Consider the following 15,621-nt stretch of genomic DNA (forward strand, 5'->3'; position numbering starts at 1 on the left):
AATCTGACTCTTTGGGTGAGGCGAGAGGTGAGAGTGAGAGATTGAGAGAGAGAGAGATGGACTACAGCCTAGTAGCGCTGAAGCTACTGTGTGCTCAGCTGAAGGATGCGACAAAAATGGCGCCGCAGAATGCCATGACTCTCGATGGCATCCTCTTCCAACGTACTTGGTTACAAGCTCTCTCTCTCTCTCTCTCTCTCTCTCTCACTTTCCCAAAACACCCTTCCCATTTTACTATGCAATTCTCTATTTTGAATCAATTTCTGTATCTCAGGGCGTTTTGGTCTCAGCCCCTAGCAAAAACAACAACGTAGAAGCGCCGTTGCTTCTCGACGGCAGCACCAGCGTCGCCAAGCTCTCCCTCAAGAAATTAGGCTTGAGTCCTTAAAGAAATTGAATCAATTGGGCCAGTTAAATGGGCCAAAGATGGCCAAAATCCATGGACCATTAAAATGGTTAACTTGAAAATTATATGAACCGGGTCTAACTCGATGAATCAGGTTGACAAACGCACCAAACCCTAATTAGGGTTTGGAACGCGTGAGGTGCGTGTATCACACGCGCCAAAAAATTACCAGCGTGTGTAGGCGCGTTGGAGGTGCGTGCTAGCGTGTGGAATGTTCCCCTAGCGTGTTGAAGCGTGTGGACAGCATGGGTGGTGCATGACAGATGAACAGATATCTCAGGGGGCGCATGAGTGCACGTGGAGGCTTCGACGGCTGAGATCTCTTCGGGTCTGGACTCGAAGGTGTCTGATTTTTTGTCTAGAGTGGAGCATATAGCTCCGACGCCGATGGAGGCGGCGCGTATGGCGCATGGCAGCAGCGGCCGTTTCTTCTGGTGATGCCTAGAGTTGCGTGCAATGGTGGAATGATCTGAAATTGCACAGTTCCACCAATCTGAGGCCAAGACACCACTTTTGGTGGTTATTTGGCCGAAAAGAGTCACGGTGGCAGCGCGATTGGAACTGCTAGAGGAGCGTGGAGGACCTCGGAGGGCCGATGACAGTGAATCTTCCACAGATGTGTAGATCTAAAGGAGTTGAGGATATTTTGAGCGGAAAACCGCTTGACGGCGCGTAGACGACCGGAGTTGGGAGGTTGTCGGAGGGAGCACCGGAAAACGTCAAAAACATTTATTTGAAGGTCACAGAAGGCGGCTCTAATACCATGTTAAATATATTGGATAATATATTAGAAGCGAAAGAAAGAGAGAGAAGAGAGAGAGAGCGGAAGCATATAGGACTACATCTCTTCTATTATGATTGTATAAGTAATATGATTACAGTGACCTCTATATATAGAGAGGTTAGAAGTGATAAGCGAGAAACCCTAAACAAACCTAGAATATATAAGGAAACATAATTACTCTAGAATAATATCAAATATACCCTTAACACATAAGATAGTAATTATAATTCAATGGGAATCCCCAATTGGTTGGGTACGCACTAGGGCTTAAATCCCCACACTAGTCTAATTAGTGTTAGCCAATTTGAGTTTTACTGATCTCTTGGATGGATTAGGTAAAGCTATGACTCAACTTGGCTTAATTGATGCAGTTTCTATGGTTTTTCATTGTTTACACCCCTCCCGTCGTTGGTTCCCAGCGAGTAGATACTATAATGGTCACACCCAAATAGAAAAAAGAAAAGCAAAGAAAAGAAAGAAAGATAGTAATTCAATATGCTAGACATATTTTACTCAAAATTGGCTTCGTTTGATACAACTTTTTTCTCCTCTCTTTTATTTTCTTTGTTCCAAATAAAAAATGTTAACAAACACTCAAGTTTCTACTTTTATCTTTATATCTTTATGTCATATCATAACATTTCGATGTTAATCTATTACCACTAATAAATGGGTTTTAATGTATGTTATTTGTAAGAAATAAGAAAGTAAACAAATTCCTATGCATTCATTGATACACAAATTAACATTTATTTATTTTTTACAAAGGCTATATGCATTGGGAGCAAGGAGAGTTGGAGTGACAACACTGCCCCCAATGGGATGCCTGCCATCAGCTATGGCAACATTTGGTTTGGGTAGCAACGAGTGTCTGGAATGGTTAAACAATGATGCAGTTTCCTTCAATAACAGGCTTAATGCCACATCTCAGAGGTTGCAAAATCAACTTTTTGGTCTCAAGTTGATTATCTTTGATATCTACCGACCTCTTTACAATATTTCCACAAATCCTACAACATATGGTAAGTGGATTTGTTTTCTAGGTTGATGTAAGCATGCGATTGGAGGGAGTTAAATTTATTTTGTCAAATTGTAAAAAAGTTGTAGTTATAAGCTAAGTGAGAATGACCAAAAAAAATTACCATACACTCTCTCTCTCATTTTTAGAGAGAGAACCTTTCAATCTTTTAGGGTTTGGGATTTTCTGCCTCCATGGTGACTCTTCCACCGCCTTGTGAGGCTGTTCTAGGAAAGGAGGGATCTCTTTCCTCCTCCCTCATGTTGTTCCTCCTCCTTTTTGCCTTTTTCTTCACCTTTTGCTCTTGCTTTTTCGTTTTTCCCAATGCCGCCCGCCTCGATCTGTTCTGACCACCACGTGCATGCGTGTGGATCTTACTTGCTGAAGCGTGTTTCCTGCATGCTGGCCAATGATGTCCGCCTTCCATGCCCTGACCATTGCTACTACTTGCTAGTTATTTTGTTGTTGTTTTTTTTTTTGTTGGATCCAAATTAGTTTTTATCGGTGCCTCCTTCACTTCAGGTTCATTATAGTTGTTGTTACTATTTCCTAGCAAGAATTTGGGTAGAGTTAAAGGGTATTGCGATAGTCATGCCCCTGTTCGTGTTTGTTGGGGTTCGAATGGGGTTAAAGGGTATTGCAATAGTCATACCCCTACTTGAGTCCTTTTTTTTGGTGTTAGTACTGCTTTATGCAGCCACTTTTGATAGGACCTTATCATTTTTTGATTCATTTCTATTGTTTAAATGTTTTTTCTACATTGTAATTTTCACTTTAGGTTTATTGTTGGGGAATCCACCCCTTTTGTTAGGTCTCACACTTTCTCCTCCTTTCGGATCAAGAATAGAAAAGACACTCCCTTGTAACATTTTCCTCATTCAATTAGGAAGAAAAAAAATGACAAAAAAAGAAGAAGAGCTAATTAAACAATTTGGCCTAGACACCTAAAAGAAGTGTCTAGTCATTTTAGCATGGCGAAGCTGTGTTAGCCTCTACTACAACTCCATTTGGTACGACTGAAAAGCGTGGTTAAACTGAATACCTTTTTTAATGACATAAAAAACATTTTTAATCCCGTAAAATAGATTCTATTTTTTTAAAACTATAAACTATTTTTTGAGTTTCAACCTCGTTTTTTGCATGCATTCTCCCTCGCAGTTCACTCTCCTCCATTGTCGGAAGTCACATGGAGCCCCCACTAGAGTTTGCCGCTGGCCACCGCAACTAGAGGTTGCCTGAAGTCACTGGCCGTTTCCCGCTGCCATCACCAATTTTTCTTGCGAGCCAAACACCAAAACTTGTTTTCATCTAAACTTTTTTATTTTTTTATTTTTTTTCTAAAAGATCATTTCAATAAGCAGAAAATACTTTATGTCAAAACAAAGAGAGCCTAGGAGACTAAACCTTATTTTTTGGGATGAATTAAGAGACAAAGCTGATTGCATATTGATTGATTAATTTTCATAAATCTAGATGGTTAGAGCATTCCCAATGGAAGAACTAAATGTTTCTTTTATCTAAAATAACTCTTTAAATATTTAAAAAACTTCCTACATTGAATTAGCCAAAAAAAAAATGTAAAATAGATATTTGATTAGAAGAGCTAAAAAAAAACTAAATGTAGCAGCACTTTTCAAGAGAGCTATTTTATCTTTCATTGTTTCTCTCACCTATTTTCTCTTTTTCCCAAATATTTTCTACTTTTTCTCTGCATGTTCTCTTTTACCCATAACTTTTCCATTTTTCTTCTCATCCCAAAACTTTTATTGCTTTTAATAATATTTTAATAGAATAGATAGAAATATAGCTAATGGGATGTAGAGACATTTAAAAATGGCTTAGTTAAACTAGATAAAAGTTAGTTTTGAGAAACCATTTTACATAAAAATATGGTTTCTCCATTGGGAATGCTCTTACAGGGTTTGGTGAGTCAAGGAAGGCTTGCTGCGGAACAGGTTTGCTAGAAACGTCAATTCTATGCAATCCGTTTTCTGTGGGGACGTGTGCTAATGCATCTGATTACGTCTTCTGGGACGGTTTCCATCCATCGGACGCTGCAAACGGATTTATTGCCGAATCTTTGCTCGGAAGTGGCATGAAGCTCGTGAGCTAATCATACACATGCGCGCATCTACCGTAACATTACTCTTCTTTTCTCTTCAACCCAGATGTTGTTGACGGTTAATTTGGTTAATTTATTTATATTTCTTGTGGTTTTGTTTGTAATAATGGAATATGGAGGGAAGAAGATGGAGATTTGAATGATTAGATATAATTCTATTCAAGGAATGATAAATTTATTCCTGTATTTCTTTTTTCATTATCTTCTGACAATAAAAGAAAATAAATACTTGCTTACAGTTTGTGTTATCTGCTCGGCCTATGCAGTCAGGACCAATTTTCTACCCATTGAGCAGAAAATATAAAATAAAAAAATAAAAAATGACAAAGAAAAAAAAAAGAAAAAAAAGAAGAAGACTGGGTCCGTTTGTGTTTAATTACGAGGCAAGCTCAAAATTTTAAAATTTCTTTTAAATTATATTTGTTTAGAAAATAGTCTCTCAAAAATTAATTTTTTTACTGCTGCAAAGTCTTTTTTTTTAGCTCAAAACATTTTACTAACTTTGGCATCAAAAGTATTATATCGACATACTCAACATGCCTTTTTTTTATGCTCATTCATTTTTGTGTTTAAAAGTAAAACCACCATTGAATTTTTTTATGCTTAATGATCCCAAGCAATTTGACTATTGCAACTTTTTTTTGGTTTTTGTTTTTTTTTTTTTTGTTCATAAATCTATTACTTGTATTTAGTTTGAAATTTTTTCTAGTTTGCTTCTTATGAGGAAGAACATACATTTCAAAATAAAGACAAAATTTTTTTTCTAAAAAATAAAATTCCTTGATCCTTTCAAAAAAAAAAAAAAATCAGTAAATAATTTGATCATATTGATTTTTAGCGTCTTAAAAGTAAGTTGTGTATAACATTTTACAATTAAAAGGAGATTAGTGTCCAATTCAAAGTAACCAAAAAAGTATATTTTTACAAAAATTCAATAAAATTCTTTTATTGAAAAAAAAAAGAAAAGAAAACACAACATGATTGGCTCTCTTGTTTTGGGTCAGACTTGACATTATCTCCCAATCATTCGTACTCCAGTTTTGATAGTTTGCTTGTTTCTTAGCAACTTTCGAATGACGATGTTTAGTCTCCATCTTTTCCCTCCAAATATTGAAGCGCGCTGTCCATATACTAGCAATCTAGCTCTTTGGGTGAGGCGAGAGGTGGGAGAGAGAGAGAGAGATGGACTACAGCCTAGGCGCTGAGGCTGCTGTGCGCTCAGCTGAAGGACGCGACAAAAATGCTGTTGTGCGCCGCAAAATGCCATGACTCTCGCTGGCATCCTCTTCCAACGTGCTTGGTTACAAGCTCTCTCTCTCTCTCTCTCGTTTTCCCAAAACACCCTTCCCATTTTATTATGCAATTCTCTATACCGAATCAATTTCTGTATCTCAGGGTGTTCTGGTCTCAGCCCCCGACGAAAACAACAACGTAGAAGCGCCGTTGCTTCTCAACGACAGCACCGGCGTCGTCAAGCTCTCCCTCAACTCTGCCAACTCCCGTCTGCACCCTTGGAAGACCGATACCAAAATTTTCACTCTTCGGCTGCGTATTATAGCATTTTTGAGAAATAGATGCGAAATTTGATTTTTTTTTCCCACCCTCTCTATGTTTCTTTGTACTACAGGGATGTGTGAGATGGTTATTGGAGGATATACAGTGCAGGTGCAGTTGAGCCCCTAGTGATCAAGGTACAAAGTTGTTTGCTCATTGTTGGATGAAAACAATTGTAGAATAGTGAAAGAGAAAAATTTTGAACAGAATTTTCACCGTTGCAAATACTTGGGCATTGTGTATTTAATATTAGGTTCACAAGATTGTTGAGCTTTCAACGATCCCGGATCGAGAGGCGATGTGGTATCTTGAAGTTATGGAGGCATGCAAACTGTTCTACGGCCCCTTAATTGAAGAACTTGTGTGATTTTGTCAGAGCATCTCTTAGAGAGATCAAGACTTTCAGCCAAGATTGATGTTTTTTTCCCAATCACTAAGAAGTCATCATAAATGAGGATTGTGAAACATTTGAGATATTTCACTTCATTTATAATTTGATATGTAGAATTCCTCAACTCTCAAAGGCCAAAGTTGTGTCAGTTTTCAAGAGTTCTAATACAAATTTATAGTCTCTATTACAATGAAACGGCAGACATGAAAGACTTAATTCTCACTCATTTCATTTTTACAAAGTTCTGATGTTCTATGGTCTGCCAACAAGAAAGTGCCAAAAGTGCAGAGTCAATTCAAGGTATAGAAAGGCTCAAAATGATATCTGCTTTTCAAGCATTCCATCCCCAGAAACTAGTGTGTTGCATTAAGCAGCCAAATGTTTTGGATAACATGCATCTGGTCCCTTAAAAGATCCGTTTGACTTCTACCTGCAAAACTAACAAGTAAAAGTGAGGCCGGGGGCATCGACCGATCATCATTTTCATGTATGAGGCACAAATTCGATCTCTTGCAATCTTGTCCTGACAACTAAATTTCAATGTTCCTAGTAGCACTACAAGAATTTAGGTCTTTAGGGGCGACTCTAAGTCGACCCTAAAAGTCCTAAAGTGGACGCTGTTGCCAACAGCGTCGACTTTTGGACCCTAAAAGTGTCGACGCTAATAGTCCGACCCTAATGCTCATACGTGTGATCATCAGCGTCCACCTCAAGTCGACCCTAATAATAACTTTTAGCGTCCACTTTCTCGACCCTAAAAGTCACATTTTTTGACCCTAAAAGTGATGTAAAAGAAAGGCATAGTCGACGCTAATGGTTAACCATTAGCGTCGACTTATGGTGGACGCTAATAGTTAACTATTAGCGTCCACAAAGCGGACCCTAATGGTCCTAAAAAAATTAAAAAAAAAATTAACTATCAGCGTCCAAATAAAAGTGGACGCTAATAGTTAACCATTAGCGTCCATAAAGTGGACCCTAATGGTCCTAAAAAATAAAAATAAAAATTATCTATCAGCGTCCACTTAGGGTCGACCCTAATGATATTTTTTAGCGTCCACTTTATGGACCCTAAAAGTCACAATTTTTTTGACCCTAAAGGTGATGTAAAAGGAAGGCATAGTCGACGCTAATGGTTAACCATTAGCGTCGACTTAAAGTGGACGCTAATAGTTAACCATTAGCGTCCACAAAGTCGACCCTAATGGTCCTAAAAATAAAAATAAAAAATTATCTATCAGCATCCACTTAGGGTCGACCCTAATGATTACTTTTAGCGTCCACTTTATGGACCCTAAAGGTGATCTAAAAGGAAGCCATAGTCGACGCTAATGGTTAACTATTAGCGTCGACTTAAAGTGGACGCTATTTAGTTAACCATTAGCGTCCACAAAGTCGACCCTAATGGTCCTAAAATTTTTTTTTAAAAAAAATTTGCGATCGATCGCACAATCGTGTGCGATCGATCGCAGTACCAGAAGGTGTTCGAGAAGATGTTCGAGATTTTGCGATCGATCGCAGTACCAGAAGGTGTTCGAGAAGATGTTCGAGATGTTGCGATCGATCACACACAATTGTGCGATCGATCGCAGACCCAGACCCAGGCCAGGGAACCAAATTACTTACATATATATGCAAACCAGTTTCATTTCTGAATTTAAGATCAAATTTCATACAAATTTATTAAATTTAGTTATCAAGAATCTCACCATAACTAACTACTGAAACTAGAAGAAATTATTAACTGAATGGCAAACCCGCTCTAAACTATCTAATAACTGAGATGCAAAAGAAACTATTTTCTGCCAAGAGGTTTAGTAGATTCAATCCTCCAACTTGCAATTAATATAAGTAAATGAGCACTATGACCCTTATTCAAATCTATAAGAATGCATTCAAGACAAAGCAGTGACAAGTATTAAGAAAAAAACAAAAGAAATATTAAACCAGGTCATACCCTGATCATTAGTTCATGCAAATCAATTACATTAAAATAAAGCGCAATAGATTATACAAGAAAGGTGAAAATAGTGCTTAATTTTAAAAATTAGCTTGCATGAAAAGAAGAATATTCACTGCTTATGCAAGGAAAGGAAAAGGTAGTCACATACAGAACTGTTGGTATAATTGCCATAATACTCCTAAATTACAGAAAGCTTTGTTTTTTACGGATTCTAGTAATAAATCAATCTAACAGTAATGGACGCTACCAACCTAGTTTGTAATGTAGAGAGCCTCCACTATCTCAACTGATCCGTTATGTACTACAGCAGCCACCTGGATATGCACAGAAGTCAAATAATAGAAAAAAGACCAAAAACAAAACTGGAGCACGTTATAAATTGTCTCATTAGAACAGAAAATTTTATTATAAATAGTATTACAGGGAGAAAGCATGAAAAATGTTTGCATATGTATGCATAACCAAATTAGATATGAAGTTACACCACAAAAATTAAAAGCTGCTTATATAATGAAAGACAACCAATTATGGCTAATTAAGTAAATCCCAAAAGAGTAAATAAAACACAACGTCAAATAAAGGCATACCTTCTTCCAATCTTTTCCATATTTCCGATAGGCTTCATAAAAATGCTCAAGCTCCTCCTTGCTCCATTGAGGTCCTAACTTATCAGAATATTTCCTTTTCTGTGCATAAAATACAGCAGCCAAAATATTTTTTTAAAAAAATATCTACACTTTGAAGCTTTAAAGTCAACTCAATTTAGCCTTTATCTCTGTATACTGGGTTGGTTTATAGACCTCAATAACAAATTATGTTTGCCCACATAAATACATTCCCATGCAAACAAGAGGCTCAATTGATGATCCTATATATTTTGTTGTTCTATCCTATCTGAAATTATCCTTTCTATTGCCACAAAGATTGACTGTGTCGAATACAAGAGGCCATCATTTTGAAGATCCTATCAGATACTTCAAAATTTCATAAAAGGCCCACACTACATTCTACCCTCCATAAAAACTAACCAACAAAGGTTTATTAAACTTGGTTAACAAGTGTAACCAAACCAAGACATAGAGAGTCAAAGCACAACAAAGAAGAATAATGGTTACAAATAAATGAACAAATAACGAGTTAGATAGGTATTAATTAAGTTATAGGAAAAGTAGAGGAAAAAAAAACTTGTTTAGAATCGAAGAGAACATGTTTATTGATTTGGAATGTGCATCAATTCCTAGTCCTAAGTTGAATGTCAAAGCATATTTGATCACCTAATCCATATTGAAAAAGGATCTCTCTGCCCAAATTGTTTCCTTCTACTGAAAAATAATGAAAGAAAAATGATTGTTTTGGATAACCAAAGCTAACATACCAGCTCAAATTGGCTTGAAATGCAATGCTCAAACTCCTCCACAACCTTACTTAGCACAGATTCAACCAGATTTCCCTCCCTGAAATTTAACAAATTTATTTTGAATTACTATACAAATTTCTATCCGTAAACCATATATGTTCTATCCTCAACATCTGATGTATGTGAAAAATGGGCTAAAAGTAACAGAAATTTTTATTTTAATGAAAAACAGAGATACTAAAGACCCTAATTCTTTGAGAATCCTGACATACTTGTTCCAGATCAGACGCCTCAAACGTAGGAATTCCCATTTCCTGCACAGCCACCAGGAAATTCCTCACATTCTCAAAGTACTGAAATGCAGACAATGCGGCCCCATCAAGAACCAGAGCAGAATCACATGGACTTTCCACCACCTAAAAAGAAATCAAACTACTGCTTAAACATCCCAAATTGAAAAAACAAAAAAGACACAGAATTTAAATGAAGATAAGGATGAGGAAAAAGCTAACCTTGGGCACAGCTCCAGAGTAAACCTTGTTGAGCACATTGCAGAGAATGATCCCACTTCTCAATCCCAGCCTGAACTCCTGCTCCGACGGCTCCGCCGGCAAATCCTTCGCCCCCACTACTCCCACCATCTTCCTCAGCCACCCCGCCGCTATCAATCACCAAAACAAAACAAACCCATCAACCACTCTCTCCCATTCATTCACCACAACTAACACATCTTATACCTCTTTATCCTATAATTATGAAAATGATATAATATAAAGGGCAAACATATAATGAATAATGACTTAAAACTACAAAACGACACCTATCATTGGAAACAGAAGCCAAAAACCACAAATATTGGCAAACTACTATGCATTAACACTACTTCACCACATCAGACAACAATCTTCAAACTAATCTAAATGCTCACAAGCGACGTAACTCAAAATGACTAACCTCATCAAAATCATCAAAAATGTGTGAGAATTGCCCCATGAACCAAACCTGCCAAGGGAGAAAACTATTAAATATATGTTTTACAATCTATGGCCAGGAAAATTTCTAAACCCAAAATAAAATACTTATCTGCATCCTCTTCCTTGCCAATTCATCCTTATAAGCAATTTGAGTAATCTACCACAATGAACCAATATATAATATCAAAGACAATAAGAATGAAACTCAACATGATAGAGAAAGAAATACTAAAAATGTGTTTGGTCATGAAACATATTAAAGTAACAACCTGCTTGGGTGGTTTAACTTTCTTGTACTCGTATCATCCTGCATACACTTAAAAATAAAATTTAGAAAGATATTATTACCCCCTTGCATTGTTTACTCAAAGCTCTTTAACCTTGATAAACATGTCAAGGGAGATTTACTAACTCAAAAGTTCTTGAACCAACAATTTTGTGAATATCTTAACATAATATAAACCAAATAAAAAGTACCAACAAATATACATTACCAAACAGATCACGATCAACAAATACTCAAATACACAATAGCAAATAGAAAGTACCAACAACTATCCAAATACATAGTATAAAAATAAAATATCTACAAATAAATAGTATCAAAAAGTACATCCCAAATAAATGGTTATTCCAAAGCTCCCTCAATTGTTGGCTTCACTTGATGCACCTCCAAGCAAGCTCCCTCCAGACCTAATAAGAATAGAATTTCATATAATGATCAATAACCTTTTTAACGATTACTTAGTATGTGTGTTTTTGTAAAATTAATGCATAGATATAGTTTCACTAACCCTCCAATACGTGACATTAAGAACTCAACAAACGTTGGCTTGCAAATTCTCCCTATACTGATGAAGTTCGATTCTAGTCTGTTGAAGCTCGCTTTGAGTATCTTCTTGTCTTTTCCTACACTCGTCATGGTTGTCGAAGTGCGTGAACGCTTGAGATGAAGTATTTAAAGGGGTGGGAATAAGACCGCATCCCATTCCTCTATCGTGACCAGATCGTCGGACCCCTAGCACTTGTGTGACTATTTCTTGCATTCGGTCCTCGACACTTGTCCCCTCCACACTGCCTTCCTCTAAGGCCTCACTGGTTGTTAATTCTTGCATCTGAAGCTGCACAAGTCATAGTTGGTCTTAGTTTAATATATACTTCATGCAAGTTTACTATTCATGTACTTCACTAATCAACTTAATTATCGGAGCGTAAAGATTTACTTACATATAGACTTTTGCATTTGTCATTCACAAACTCTTTATCCTTTTTTCTTATATGGGTAGCCTCATATAGTTCAACAGGATTGGGCTTCACTTTTGTTTCTTGTTCCTACACATAATACATATTTAAAAGTTTACACTAAATAATGTTACTTTAATTAAATTATAAAAAATAGATACTTACCTTTTTGTAAATGACGTTAACAAATGAACAAGTGCCAGCTGTGTGATTTGTTTCCAATTTGCTTCTGTTTTTTATATTTCGTGCAAACTTTTTCTATAAAATTTCGTGCAAACTTTTTCTATAAAATTTGGAGAAAAAAAAAAACACAATTATTCATAAAATGTCCTCAAGTGCATGCAAATTATATAAATCTGAATTTTCTAATCAGTATAATAATATATATTTACCTTCCATTTATCGTCATCAAATGAGTCGCATATTAGGTTCCACTGTTCAGGACCATATCCTGCTGGCACGTTTTCCCTCCCAATAGCCTTAGCCTTGGCAATCCCCTCATCATCGTCTTTATCAATGCCTTCAAAATATTTTTTGTAGTGGTCTCTATACAAGTTCGAACGAATCCTAGCATATGCACGACCCAATTTATTTTCAACAGCTTTGACGTGCTCGTATCGTTCCATATTCAGTGCGAAATTTGACTGATACATAATAGATAAGAAAACAATGGTAAAAAATGTGTCACATTATTTTTTCATACAAAACATATTCATAAACATTACATTGATATTCATACCTGAACATGAAATAATAACTTGTTCTTTTCCTCAGCTGGGACCTTTTTCCATTCACCGTGATGGAGTTCGCACATGTTACGAATAATCTCCCCAATCTTGCTTGCAAACCATGACGCATTATCGCCTATAGGTGCCCGGTGTCTATTTGGGATGTTTAGCACTAAGGGACCATGCTTAAGTACGTGCTCACTCAACTTCTTACACTTGGCCTTACCCCTTACACTTCTGACAGACGTGGTAGCTGTGATGCAAAACATGGTAACGTAGTAAGTTATATTGTCAAATGTCTATAACAAACCAAAATAATACAAAAATAACATTTCATAAACATATAATTCATGAACTTACAAGATGCAGTAGGGGCGCCTCCTTGTGAATCCAATCCTGCCACCGAGTGAATAGGATCATTAGACTCGTGCGAAGGATGCCTATTCACTGACTCGAGGAGGAGGGGGGGCGAGGGCGCCATTTGCATATTTGTATCACCAAACCCAGAATTGGGAGTCGGACTCTCATGCTCGTCAATAAGGCCCCGACCTTGACCTTGGCCTCGGCCTCGTGCTGCTGGAACACGTTTACGTCCTGTTGTTGTCATTGTTATGATCAATCTGCAAACAACTCAAAAACGAAAAAATTATATTAGTCAAATTATAACCATATAGTATGTTCAATATTTTTGACAAACATACAATAATTATGCTAGTAAAAAAAAAAACAAACACCACAATACATGTATATATATATATATATAGAGAGAGAGAGAGCATCAACTTCATTAAATATGCTAATACACTTTGTACTTACACCAAATGTGAGCTTATATTCAACACATATCATCATCAGATTCATATTCAGAATCTGTATCACTGTTACTTGAAGATGATTGTTCGTGTTCAGAGTCCTCTTCGTGTTCAGAGTCTATATCGTTGTCGCTACATAACTCCTCTTCCTCATCAAAGTTTGTATCATAGTCCTCGTTCGGCAAGTTATCGTTGGCAAACATGCTTGCATCAAGTTGAATATATAATTCATCAATTGCTATTGTCGCATCATCTCTACGTAATTGAGTGGAGGCTTCAACATTTGCTTCATCAACAAAGACCATATTACCCACAACACATTCACCTTGCTGGTATACGTCATCACTGAGTCTTTCGTCATCTTCTGTATTATCTCCTTTTTGTACTGTTGGAATATCATAGATGTCTCTATTGATCCACTTTTGCACCACTTTCCAATTACCACCCAATTTGGGATCATCCAAGTAAAACACTTGCGAAGCTTGACATGTTAAGATGAACGGGTCGAATTCACACTATGTACGAGAAGTATTCACAATCGTGAAGCCTTGGTCCATTTGTACTCATGTTGCACTCCCAGTGTCCCACCAATCGCACTCAAACAAGTACACGAGATTTTGGCCAGGGTAACGTAACTCTAGAATATTTTTTAACTCACCATAATACTCAGTTATTGAGGTTTCGTCCTCACCTGAAACAGAAACACCACTGTTCTGGGTAGTACGAGTTTCTGCACATTCTTTCGTGTGGTACCTAACCCCATTCACGATGCAACCTCTGTACGATCTAACATGACGATCAGGCCCGCATGCAAGATCATATAATTGTTTTGATCCATTGTCTGCAGTACACCCACTATTGTATAAACGTTTATGGAACCAACGTTCAAAGTTAGCCTCATGCTTTTTATCAATGTCACGGCCGCCTTCTCTTTTGATCATATTATAATGTTCACTGCATGAAAAATAAACGTATTCGTAAATGATCATCAACGCTAAAATTATAACATGTCGTAACAGGTAAAACACAAAGACCATTACTAAACTCAGAAATTTTGAAATGGGGTGCACGTTGGAGGAGCGGAGTCCACACATTCATGGGGGTTGCCTTTCCCATACTTAATCTCATACATCCTCCGGAAGAAAGGCATCAAGGGTACCGCAGCTGATGAGCCAGTCACTACTACTCCCATATTTGGCATTCGCCAATGGAACAAGAGCTTGTCCCACATGCCCCGGGGACCAGCACCTGGTGCGGAAGAGAGTGAGGCCGAGCCGATGGCCGAAGATGAACCTGAAGTTGAGCCAGAGGCATCTGAGGAGGAGGAACAAAACCGCTCACTTATTGAAGAAATAGTGGGCCTTCGAAGAGAGTTGGCTGGCCAAAGAAAGGAGGCATCCAAAACTTTCAAATTGATGGACAAATGCCTAGGCAACTTAGAAGAATTGATGCAGTCCATTCTCAACCGGTTGCCACCGCCATCTGCAGGAGCATCATCTTCTAGACAGCAGTGAGCAAGGACCACCGTCTGGCTAAAGACATTAAACTTAGCGCTCATGGGAGGCACCCCATAGTTTACCCTTTTTATTTTGTTTAGTATGTTTTAAGTTAATCTTTTTATTTGTCTTTAGTTTTGTTTCTTTTTATTTGTCATATCATATATATACACTATTAGATATGTCAAATTTAATATGAATTATGAAATGGGATTTAAGAATTAAGTTTTCATTCGGGGAATTAAATCCCATTTGGTTAGGAATCATTTGGGGAATCCACTTAAAACAGAAGTCTTCAAATTAGTCCGAATGAAAACTTTATCCTCCAAATGAAACTCCTAACCAAATGGCAAATATATACAAATTAAAATCTTTCTTTAGGAGGATGGAATTGAAATAGAAGAATTTTTCCTTTTTTTTTAAAAAAAAACATATATATATATATATATATATATTGAAACAACTGTACATATGGAATATTAAGTGAAAGGGAGAGCTTTACTTTTACGGTTAAAATTTTATTTTGTTATATTTAACGGTGCATATTGTGTCACTTTATTTGAAAATTTTAAAGAATGTAGTGATATATACACAATTTTAGTGGATGCTATTGGGCATCAATTTTTTTTTAAAATTTTTTTTTTCTACCTACTCTTTTGTCGATCCTAATACTTAAGTATTAGGGTCGACTTTGAAAGTCGACCCTAATAATATGTCTTCAGCGTCCACTCTTAGTGGACGCTATTGGTCATCAATTTTATTTTTTTATTTTTT

At 36.9% G+C, this 15,621-nt stretch overlaps 1 protein-coding gene across 1 annotated transcript; it reads left to right on the top strand.

The window, feature by feature from the left end:
• Positions 1–56: 56 nt before the first annotated feature.
• Positions 57–6,251, top strand: LOC132162819 (uncharacterized). Its single transcript, XM_059573042.1, has 4 exons — positions 57–176; positions 5,726–5,874; positions 5,982–6,021; positions 6,138–6,251. Exons 1-4 carry the CDS (start codon positions 57–59, stop codon positions 6,249–6,251), a joined length of 423 nt encoding a protein of 140 aa, XP_059429025.1.
• The last annotated feature ends 9,370 nt before the right edge of the window (positions 6,252–15,621 follow it).

The sequence above is a fragment of the Corylus avellana genome, chromosome ca10 (assembly GCF_901000735.1).
Source record: "Corylus avellana chromosome ca10, CavTom2PMs-1.0".
NCBI lineage: Eukaryota > Viridiplantae > Streptophyta > Magnoliopsida > Fagales > Betulaceae > Corylus > Corylus avellana.

Bases quoted from the DNA above. Each gene is read 5' to 3' on its own strand.
- LOC132162819 (XM_059573042.1), top strand. From the start codon at position 57: ATGGACTACAGCCTAGTAGCGCTGAAGCTACTGTGTGCTCAGCTGAAG. The intron at 177-5,725 runs GCTCTCTCTCTC...TCTGTATCTCAG, and splicing joins TCCAACGTACTTGGTTACAA to GGTGTTCTGGTCTCAGCCCC. The intron at 5,875-5,981 runs GCTGCGTATTAT...TGGTTATTGGAG, and splicing joins ACCAAAATTTTCACTCTTCG to GATATACAGTGCAGGTGCAG.